Source organism: Marmota flaviventris, chromosome 7 (assembly GCF_047511675.1).
Source record: "Marmota flaviventris isolate mMarFla1 chromosome 7, mMarFla1.hap1, whole genome shotgun sequence".
Lineage (NCBI taxonomy): Eukaryota > Metazoa > Chordata > Mammalia > Rodentia > Sciuridae > Marmota > Marmota flaviventris.
Genome location: NC_092504.1, coordinates 60201084 through 60212911, shown reverse-complemented (window position 1 = coordinate 60212911; position 11828 = coordinate 60201084). Strand labels below are relative to the sequence as shown.

Here is an 11828-nt window from a genome sequence, read left to right as displayed (position 1 = left end):
TTTTGTAGAGACTCTTTTGCTGACAGTCCTAAAATCAGCTGTAGTGAAGATTTCTGGAGAAGCCCAGTTAAGACTTTTCTGTGGAGAAAGGGGGTGCCACTACAGGGGTACATACACATTCAGACCGTAGCAACCAGGAATAGCAAATATCTTTTTTTTGCATAATATTTTAATTTTATGCTATAATAATCAGAAATAGTTTATCTTTGGAAGGAATTCATATATAGAGGGATCACCTAGAGTTAGAAAATAATCATGTCCAAGGATTAAATGGATAAAATACAGAATAGAGAGGAATTTTAATTGGGTTTCAAATTAACTAAAACAATAAAATTATAGAAAAATGTTTAGTATTTTGTGACATAGAAGTAATGAAATTAACTTCTTTACATTGAAAGTAAGTTCTAAATTATATTTGAAATGTACACCCTACATAAAAAGCATGTTATAATTTTCAATAAAGCATCAGGTACTTCTAACAAACTCATAGTTCTAGAAAAAATTAAGAACTTTGAAGCTGCGTATGGTGGTATATACTTGTAATCCTAGCAGCACAAAAAATCAAGGCAGGAGGATTGCAAGTTCAAAGCCAGCTTTAGCAACTTAGCCAGGCCCTTGGTAATTTAGTGAGATCTTACCTTAAAATAAAATATAAAGAGCTGGGGATGTGGCTCTGTGGTTAAGTGGCCCTGGGTTCAATCCCTAATACCAAACAAATAAACAAAAGGAAATGTGCTAGATGATTACTGCTATTTTTAAACTCTACAGGTAAAATTTCATACAAATAAAAATGTACATTTTTCTTTTAGTATTAACATTTTTTATAATACCAGGGATTGAACCCTATCACTGAACTATATCCCTAGCTCTTATTTTAGGTCTCAGTAAATTGCCAGGCTGGCCTTGAACATAGAATCCTCCTGGCTCAGTCTTCCAAGTTGCTGGGATTATCTGGTCCAAGTAAATTCTTAACATTGTCACAAATTTTGATCCCTGTACCCAACATACAGGCATACAGACCCCTTTTCCATACTTAATGGGAAATTAAAGGCAAACTCAGTTGTTGCCAGGAAGTGGCCTTAAAAAACATTTCTTAGATGGAAGGAGAACCTCATTGTTATACAGAATACATATATGATGTTGTGATGAGAAAAAGAAAAAAAAAAGTGTGTCACATTAGATTGGATAGAGAGAAAGGATGGGAGAGGAGGGGAGGAGTAGGGAGGATAGGAAGGGCAGCAGAATAGAATAGACAAGGTCGCCGCCGCCGTCCCCGCTGCAGTGCGAAGGGCTGAAGATGGCCGGGTGGCAGAGCTACGTGGACAACCTGATGTGCGATCGCTGCTGCCAGGAGACCGCCATTGTCGGCTTCTGCGACGCCAAATACGTCTGGGCGGCCACGGCCGGGGCGTCTTCCAGAGCATCACGCCAGTAGAAATAGATATGATTGTAGGAAAAGACCGGGAAGGCTCAACGGTTTGACTCTTGGTGCAAAGAAGTGTTCAGTGATCAGAGATAGTCTATATGTCGATGGCGACTGCACAATGGACATCCGGACAAAGAGTCAAGGTGGCGAGCCAACATACAACGTCGCTGTCGGCAGAGCTGGTAGAGTCTTGGTCTTTGTAATGGGAAAAGAAGGGGTCCATGGAGGCGGATTGAATAAGAAGGCATACTCAATGGCAAAATACTTGAGAGACTCTGGGTTCTAGCTGCTAGGCAGACTGTTAAGTATTAGGGGAAATTGCTCTTAAACTTTCCTAGCGGTAAGCTTAAGTCTTAATTCTGGAAATTTTATTAGCAATGCAGGGTGATGGGGTATGAACCTGTGTCTCCTGTGTATCCCTCTGTTGGTGGGGAAAGGTGTCTTTCTTTCTGCCCGCCCCTCCTTAAGTAATGCTGTTCACTTTTGTTTTGTTTCCCTGTGTACTCCAGCCTTGGTTATAGTCATGGGAAAGGAAGGTGTCCACAGAGGCACACTTAACAAGAAAGCCTATGAGCTCGCTTTCTATCTGAGGAGGTCTGATGTGTAAGCAGCCTCTCCCCATCTACCTAGCAGCTGTCTGCATCGCCACCCCAATTGTGGTCATCTGCTACCAGACTAGATAGATGGTAGCTAGTTTTCTTTACCTACTTTGTAATGTCATGGTTCCTATTTGCCCAATGATCATTTGTCTGTTAACCACTGTATGTAACCAACCCCTACTGGCAACATAATTGCAGCACAATAATGATTTGCATGATACCTTGAAATTGGGGGGAGGGGCATGCCAAGTTGGGCATCACTTTGTCTTAGCAATTAATGGGATATTGATTACTAAAATAAGTTAATATTAAGCAAGGTGCCGGTTGTACAATCTCTAATTTGATCGATGTCTTTTCAGCACTTTGAGCTTTACTTGGCTCACTTAGTCTTCCTTTTGTAGCGCATGGTTGGGAGGAGAAAGTGCATGCATCTCTCCTTCACTCCTCTTTTCTCTTGCCCTCCCTTTGCACATAAGGGATTTGGTTTGCTTCCATCCTCTTTTATGCAGTGCCTGGTTTATTTAACCAATTAATATCCCCTTTGTTGACGAGCTGTTGAGAGCTGCAATAGTTTGCATTTAGTATTGTGGTTGCACTTGAGTAGACAGATCTCTTCACAGTGTCTGCAGGACATGTGCAGAGTGCAACTGCAAAACAAGAGCAAAAGGCACTCCTCCCACGACCTCACAGTAACCACACTGACGCACCCCCAGGGACATTCCATCACCGCAATAGCTCACATTGTTGTTCCTGTCTTTTTCTTTGCACACCAGCTCTACTTGTTTTAGTAAAACTGTAAAAGGCTGCCATTATGGACATTAGGTCTCCCAACATAACCATCTGGAGTGTGTCCAGTTTGTTCTTCATAGGACCAATTTTTATTTGCAGCTTGAGTTTTTATATGAGGTTGCATTATTGTGGACTTGGCTGTCTTGTGATGAATTTTTTCATATGTATTCTGTGCCATACTATTGCTAAAATGAACTGTTGCTATTGTGAGATGGATTTTAACTGACCTATTAAGGGTTTCTTTCGAATGGCACTACTTTAGGGACATTCTAGTATTTGCTTCTATTGTTTGGGACTTGTGGATAATGTACAGATTTAAAACAAATCTTGTTGCTGATTTGTCCATTTCTTTCCCTGCACTTTGTTACATCTGGGATACAGTCTAACTCATCTGACTTAATATGCATTTAAAAAAATGCCATAACTATTAAACACCTTGTTTACAGACAGATGAAATAAATTTATTCCAACCAAAAAAAAAAAGAATAGAATAGACAATATGATTGATGTATGTACATTCCATGTATGTATTATATGTCAAAATACATTCTGCTGTCATGTATGACTAAAAAAAATAAAAATAAATTGTATGGTTTAAAAAAAAACAACAAAAACATTTCTTAAATACTTTAACAGGCAACTTTCTCAGCATGCTTTCAGGGCCATAGTTTATACTGGTGTTTCATTAACTCATCTCTGTGGAAAGTCCTGATACCCACAAAGCTAAAATAGGTTCACTTATTATTCTGATATCCTGACTGAACAATTCTTTCTGGAGTATCTTGGCTAAACACCACTGTTGAAACTCTCCTTTGTCAGGCCCTATCTTTTCACTCATACTCATTTTTTTAAAGAGTTTAAAAAATTTTTTCCTGATAAACTTAAAATTTTTTTTAGTTGTAAATGGACACAATACCTTTATTTAATTTTATTTATTTTTATGTGATGCTGAGGATCAAACCCAGTGCTTCACACATGCTAGGCACGCACTCTGAGCCACAACCCGAGCTCACTCAAACTCACTTTTAAAATATACCTGCTGCTACCAGTTTGGGGTTTTGTATTTCAATTTATTTTGGAATGATTTACTGGCATTGAATTATTCCACTTATATTTTTACATAACTATAATAGCATATTTTAAAATGACTATTATCAATACCCACACATAAGAGTGACTTTTACCAGTTTTATGGTGATAGGGTCATTTAACAGTTTACTCATCACAGTTGACAAGGTATCAAAAATAGCTTTATTAAATATAACAATATTATTAATTATCAACAGCAATTATAATGATGAATAGCTCCTCTACTAGTTATTGAGGATGTACTAGTTCTGAAGGCTTGTCTCTCAATTTCTGGTAGAGCAGCCAAACATTCTTTTTTAACGCCCTCAGCGTGGCATTTCTAATATTGAATTTAGAAAACCCCAAAACTACAGACCTGACTGATTTGAACAAGAATCTAGATGACATGTAGTAATTACTAGTGATAGAACAGCATTAGGGTTAAGAATATGAATTTTGAAGTTAGACTGCTGGGTTCCAAGTCCTTATACAGAAGTGAGTAGTTTTGGGTTGCCAGATTTAGCAAACTATGATAGCCAGTTAAATTTGAATTTCATTTAACAGAAATATTTAGTGTAAGTATGTCCCAAATATTGCATAAGATATACTAAAATTTTTAATTATCTTAATTTCAAATTTAACTGAGCATCCTGCATTTTATCTGGCAACCATTATTTAACCTCTGTAAACTTCAATTTTCTTATTAGTTGAATGGGGATAATAGTAGTACCAACTTGATAAGGTTGTTGTGAAGACTGACTTAAAATATGTAAAATACTGACTAATGGCCCTTAAATAGAACATCTCAATAAATGTTAACTACTGTTATTGTAATAGTTTTATGGTAGTGTTATAAATACTTACTGGAGGTTATTTTTGGAGCTTCTGCTATCAGCTATGATGATTAGCTGGTAAAAGACTGATTCTATTGCCACCAACAACAATTAAACTGGTCGAAATGCATTTAAAGTGTTATATATATATATATATATATATATATATATAGTGATTGGCAGTATAAGACTGCAATTCCCTAGAGTGAAAACAAATGAAATCAATCTTTCATCTTCCCATTTTCTGACCAGAGGTACTTTAAGACTGGACAGCAAAGAAAGAAAACCCACACAAACATGGCAATTTGTTGTTAGTGAATTAGTTTGGGGAAGCTGAGACTGCTGAATTTGTGGGTTTCTGTACTGTAGTGACAGGTGCAAAGTAGAGAACACTTCCAGAAACCCACAAGTCACCATGAGTCTTTGAGTAAACTATAAACTCTGTATGCAAAGTGAGGTTCCAGGAGGCTGGACAGAGAATGACAGGACAGTTCTTTGTCCCCGAGGAATATGCCTGGCTTAGCATTTCTGCTTCATCATTTATTGGCTGAGAAGCCTGTGGGAAGAAAATCCTCAATGCAGATGCAGTAGCGGATTCTATCCAGGCAAAAAAATCATGGCTGGGGCCATGGGGTAAAGAAGATGCTCCTTGTGGTTCCAGGATGAACTGTGCAGCTGAGACTTCCTCTTTCCACTCCAGGACAATCTGAGGGCTAAGTTGCACATACCACCAGCACTGATTTTGTAGATGTTTCTTTCTGAAGGTCTTTGGTGGTGGTGGGGCACAGTGAAGCATTCACTGGCTCTTTGTAACACAGTCATCTTTTTTGAGACAGGTGAAGAATACTTCTCTTTCAAAAGTTTGTGCCCCATAGTGAACTGCTCAAACTATTCCCAAACCCAGAAGGCAGATGATAAAGCACCCAGCAGCCCAAGCTATTTTGCCTTGAATCCATTTCTTTAAAAGAGAATCATTACTAAGAATTCTAATGCTGAATGTAGAAGCAGACAAACCCTTCTCAAATTTCTTCCCCCACTCCTGTAGTTTCTACAACTAGTTTCTTCCCATCTTATGGAATCCTAATTGTTAGTTTGAAATAAGATTGCTTTTAATGTTCAGTCATAGTAATGTACAACTAGTAACAAGTCTTTCCATTTACATTGAGCTCACCCTTTATTAAGAATAAAACAGGCGATGGGAATAGGAAGACAGAATGAATCAGACATAACTTTCTTATGTTCATATATGAATACATGACCAGTGAAACTCTACATCATTTATAACCACAAGAATGGGATCCTAATTAGGATAAGTTATACTCTATGTAGGTATAATATGTCAAAATACACTCTATTGTCATGTATATCTAAAAAGAACAACAACAAAAGAATAAAACAGTTTTCTCAAAGTTTAAAAAATAAGGAACCATGACCATGGATTAAGTGAACATAATATCTATTTTTATTACGAAAACATTAAATTTTGACAAATTGCTTCATCTGCTTTTTAAAAATCTATTATCTGACTTAAACCTACTCAGCAAAAATGCCAATAAATTATATAAATCATAGTTTGGGTCTTTTTAAAACTAGGAACGTATCATTTATAATAACCAAACAATACTAAATTGAATTGTATGAGCTATTAACTTGTAATTTATTTTCCATATTTAGCTTAAAATAAAAAGAAAACCAACTGTATTAATACACTGCTGCAAAAGTTTATCAGAACCTCCCTCCACATCACTGTGTCAGTATCCTTCTTTCTTCAGAGGTACAAAATACAGCCACATCAGGTGTCAAAGCACTCATTCTCAATTGCCCTCTCCTGCTCATCTTGGGAGTCACATGCCACCAAGGGCTGATAACATGTGCCCAGACTATCTTGCCTTTAAGTAAATTTCCTTTCTATAAAAGGAAATCATTAGCTAAGAGTTCAAATGCTGAATTTAGAAATGATTCCAACCCAATATATAAAAATCAAATGTGTTAGTATTTAAAAGCCACAAATTCTGAAAAGTAAACAACCAATGAACTAATAAGGCCAATAGCACTGCCACCACATGCCTTCAAATGGTTTTGTGTGCGCGCGAGCATTTGTCTTCACAAATTATATTTTGGGACAGATTAGATGAATTTAAATAAAATGGGTGTTCTGTAGAGTTTTAGGGTTTTCAACATGGGTGGCAAAATTAAAAAATACATCAATAGTCTTATTAGTGAATGTTTTCCACTTGGTTTCTAAATCTTTATTTCCTGTGGAGGCAAACCAAAACACTCTTAAGATTCCATCTTCAAAATTACAATATAATGTCTATTATTCCTAGAGATTTTAGAGTTAGATATGATCCTGGTCCTTGATACCATCTTCATTTTCATCATCCTCATCATCTTGATCTCCAGATTCAAGTTCATCCTCTTCTTCAATCTAGAGGGAAAATATAAATTTAATACTATGGAAATCTGTTCAAACTCAGATATAATATACATGATAAATGTATACATGTATTCTGTTTTAGTAATTATAGTAGAATATACACCATCTGATGTCCTTGATTTAATGCTCAATGTTCCCTGTTATTTTTAACACAAATGAGATATATCAGTTAACTTTACTAATAAATTACATCTCCACATGCAAATCTGAACCAAACATGACAAAGATGATGGTCCACTTGGGTGCTCAGAGTCTTGTTATCAAATCAATTCACTTTTTAGGTCATGGTCCAAAAGAAAATAGTCTAAAGTGCTGAAAAATAAATTTAATCTGTGTCTTAATCCAACTCTCACTGAATAGTGAAAGAAATGTAGATAATAACTTATTCATAAATCCACATAACAATACCTATAATAAAGGAACAATTTTTCCATGCTGTGCTAAAAATTTTTTAAATGTTCACAAAGAAATATAATACAAATCATTTCTGGAAACATTTCTATCTTACTGGATGACCAAGATCCTTGAGTTTATTCTTCAATGACAATATTTTCTGATCTTGATCGGCCAACAGCACCAAGAGATCATCTTGTTCTTTTTTAGAATCTGTAACTTCCAACTGTAGTTTGTCTTTCTCATTTTGTAAAATAGCAATAGTGCTGTTTGATGAATCCAGCTGCTCTTTAATGGCAGTTCTTTCCTCAGACAGAGCTTTAACTTCATTCTAGAAAAAGGTGAAAGTCAATAATCTGAAGTTAGTATTTGCTGTGCTAGATTTTTAACAAATAGTTTCTTCCTATGACAAATCACTACGCTTGTCCAATCTGAGGCATTTAGGGGTGGGAGTTGAAGATACATGAGGCTTAAAACATATACATCCAGTAACATGAGAATTTTTAGACTATCCATTGAAGATGGTTACTGTGAAAAACAGATTAATATTGAAAATGTAGTTAGCTATTCCTCAAAAAATCCTAATAAAAAAAGCAATACCATGTTAGATAATCAGAGGAATAAACAAAGAAACAAAATATTTCACAGCAGAAGTCTGGTTACCATCAGAATTAGAACCAAAAACTCAAGTTTAAAAAAAAAAAAGTTGCCAGGTGCGGTGCACGCCTATAATCCCAGTGGCTTAGAAGACTGATGCAGGAGGATGGGGAATTCAAACAGCGAGACCCTGTTTCTAAATAAAATACAAAATAGGGCTGGGGATGTGGCTCAGTGGTCGAGTGCCCCTTAGTTAAATCCCCAGTACCCAAAAAAGTTTACATCATAGAATTAAATGAGAAAGAATAATTAATAGTTTAAAATAAAATCCATGCTTTAAAAATAAAACAATATGATCACAATCCAAAAAGCATAATTATACTTTATTTTTCTTTTTGTATTTTTCCCTTCATGCCTTTTATCAGTCACCTTATTCCTTTCTGCATTTATTTATTCTGAAGTCTCTATAACAGAGTATCAGAATTTAATGTTCCTGTGTTCTTCAGCCTTAATTTGGCTTGTGTATTAGCCAAGTTTGTATTCCTTACTTTGTTATTGTGATTAGATATTGATATTGACAAGAAACTTAAATATTTTCAATGAATTTTACTTTTGTAGTACATGTACATAAACTCCTATTTCAAGTATTCAATACCATCATTTGAAACAGCATTAAAAAATCTTTATGACATCTTAAGTCATCAAAATATGAATGGTAATGTTATGATAAAATTACATCCCATCAGCTTTCTTCATAAACCTAAGGATCTGAGATTAAGTGAAATAAAATCAAATGTTCTAGTGTTTATATCATACTAAACATAATAAATAAGTTTTACCAAAAACCAACCTTCAATTCTTTAGTTTCTTGTAGTAATGCTGATAGTCTTCCCTCTACATCAGTAGTTTTAGAAGCTATTATAGACTCATTTTCTCCTTGTACAGGAATGGATTTTGTCTGAAAGTAGAAATTGGAAAAAAAAAAAAAAACTGTTTTTTGGAAGTTATAAACAATATGAACTCTCAAAGTGGTAATTTAATCTTGTTGTTTTGAAATTTTATTTCCAACTACAGAAAATATAACTCTTCATATATTTTTGTGCAACAAAGTACTCTCCACAGATGAGCCGTCCCCATCTGGAGCAGCATTAGATCTTATCAGAGTATGAGGAAGGCTGGGCTAATAAGCTTCCTCAAGGTCAGCCTAGAAAAGTAATTAATGAGGCAGCTCCAATGAAGCTATAACACAATATATAATAAACAGAAATTATTTTTTCAAAGCTTTTCCCTCATAAACTTCCTGTACCATGAGTCTACGCTGTCGTTTCAGATAAGACAAATAGGTAGATGATAAATTGAGCCAAAGGACATTAATTGGCAAAATGCAAGCATTTTCTTAAGTACTATAGTAGATGCTATTAAATCGAAGTCTTAAATTCTATTCCCATAAAATACCAGGAAGTGAAGTGCTAATGCAACAAATATCTAAAAACGTGGAAATGGCTTTGGAACTAGATAATGAGTAAGAAGCTCAAAGGGTTTTGTGGTGCATATTAGTTAAAGCCTGAATTACCTCAAAGTGACTGTTGGTATAAATATGGACATAAAAGGATTCTGGTGAGGGCTCAGAAAGAAAAGCTATAAAGAAAGCTTTTATGGTCTTCAGAGATACACATGTGCTATCCTGAAGAGAATGTTGAAAGAAATATGAACATTAAAGGTACTTCTGGTGAGGTCTCAGATGAAAATGAGAAACATGTGAAAATGAGAAACATGTCACTGTGAATCAGAGAAAAGGCAGTTCTTGTTATAAAGTGGAAAAGAACTTGTGCTGAATTGTGTCCTAGTGTTTTGTAAAAATATTGAACTTTAAGGTTAGAAACTTGGATATTTAGCTGAGATAAAGCCTCATTTCAACTTGCTGCCAAGAGTAAAATGTAAATGAGAGACAAATTGACAAAGGAATGGCTAGACAAAAAAGAGCCGGAACTTGAAGATTTGGAAAATTCTGCCTATCTATATTGCAAAACATAAGAAGGCATATTTTGGAAACATCAAAGGTTTGGAGAACTTTTAGGGATTACATGTGTGATTAATGGAACCAATCAACCAGCTCAGCAAATGCCAGAAAGAGAGATGAAGTTATCCAAAAAACATCTGTGGAGGACCCTCTTATCTAATGGCTTGAAGTCCTATGAACTGCAGGCGAAGCCAACAAGGTTTCTGATCATTTTATACCTGTAGAAAAGCTGCCATTTTGACTGGAGCAGGCAGAGATAGGATGTAATACTAGCAAAATAAACCATTCACTAAAAACTTGGAGAATCTTGTCTACAAAATGACTGCCTCTCTGGTCAGGAAGCCTATGTTACTAGAACTCTGGCTAATGAGTGATCTAAAGAAAAGGTGCAATCTGATGAATCTGCTTCTTTTTCATTGAGGCTGAGAAATAATATATCACCCTGTGTTTACTACCTTTCAGAGGAAAAGAAAAAAAAATTCACGTACAAATGCTTCCATTTTCTGTAACAGCTCATGCTTTTCTGTGTGTAGTCTGGTGATCTCTACAGATTGTGAGTTTAATTGAGACTTTAAAGTTGCCAGTTCCTAAGAGACAAAAGAAGTTGAATCATACCATTAAGCAGTATTAATTTCATCAAGGAAATGTATGTTTACAGAAATAAATCTAAAAAAAATGTTTTCCTTTCTTGACCCTACCCTCTCAAACTGGAGGTTCACTGTTCAAACACAGATGAAATAATACTATGGTGAAAATGTGTTAACTGAAAGCTTATAATAATGAACTTCCCAATGTTCTTATCCTTTCCTTCCTTATCCCACAAAAATACAATAAAAGAAAAGCAATTAAAATGGTGGTTTTTTAACCAGGAGTTATAAGGAAATGTCCCCCACCTGGGACATTTATAATGTTTTGTCACCATTGAGTAGGCAGCAGAATGCAGGCATATAAAAAATTCTTGTTTTCTTTAAAATTTCTGTTAGGTGTATATGTGGTTTTTCTTTAATTCTCCTGGTTTTTTAGTCCTCAAAATGAGTTATATGGATAGTAACATTACAGATCATTTTTGTTTTCTTTTTACACAGTATTTAATGATATATATTACAATTAACAAAAGTCCTATGTTACTAGTTAACAAAACCATCATTTTAAAAAATGTGTATTTTTAACAATCTAAAGTTTATAAAAGAAAATTGGAAAAAATACAAAACTAAAAGATAATTTTCTTCTGTGAAAATATCACATCAAAGTTTTACTGGGTCACATAATTAAATAATAAAGTTTTTACTTGGGATTTACAAATTAAGGTTAATATGTAACCTTATATGTAATATAAAGTTATATGTAATATGTAACCTTAATATGTAATATGTATACTTAATTTCTTTACATTTTGAGATAGTTCTATAATAGGCAGACTTTCTAAAACCCAAATAGCATTATTAATCTTCCCCACACAAGCAAAACATTATGGACATACTGGAGATCTGAAAATCCTTCGTGAAGGTGATTTGAAAAATAAAAAAGACCTGATTTTAGAATCTACTCTGAAGTACGCAGACATTATAAAAATAAGTCACAATCTATGGACAGTTACTCCTCTCTCAGACCAGTGCACTAAGGTCAGCTGACAGAGGAGGAAGTCAGTCCTGGGTTGTAATATTAG

The 11828-nt window shown here is 34.9% G+C and overlaps 1 protein-coding gene and 1 pseudogene across 2 annotated transcripts in view; one reads left to right on the top strand and one right to left on the bottom strand.

The window, feature by feature from the left end:
* The first annotated feature begins 1297 nt into the window (after nucleotides 1–1297).
* LOC114096336 (profilin-2 pseudogene) lies at nucleotides 1298–1958 on the top strand (annotated as a pseudogene).
* A 3906-nt stretch (nucleotides 1959–5864) lies between these two features.
* Uso1 (USO1 vesicle transport factor) overlaps nucleotides 5865–11828 on the bottom strand; it is a 75013-nt gene continuing 69049 nt past the window's right edge. For both annotated transcript variants that reach the window (XM_027939840.3, XM_027939841.3), the window contains 4 exons: nucleotides 10651–10749; nucleotides 8993–9100; nucleotides 7661–7876; nucleotides 5865–7143 (listed from right to left, as the gene is read on the bottom strand). In XM_027939840.3, the coding sequence (XP_027795641.1) occupies nucleotides 7054–7143; nucleotides 7661–7876; nucleotides 8993–9100; nucleotides 10651–10749 (513 nt within the window). In that variant the 3' untranslated portion in view covers nucleotides 5865–7053. The remainder of the gene's footprint in view (nucleotides 7144–7660; nucleotides 7877–8992; nucleotides 9101–10650; nucleotides 10750–11828) is intronic.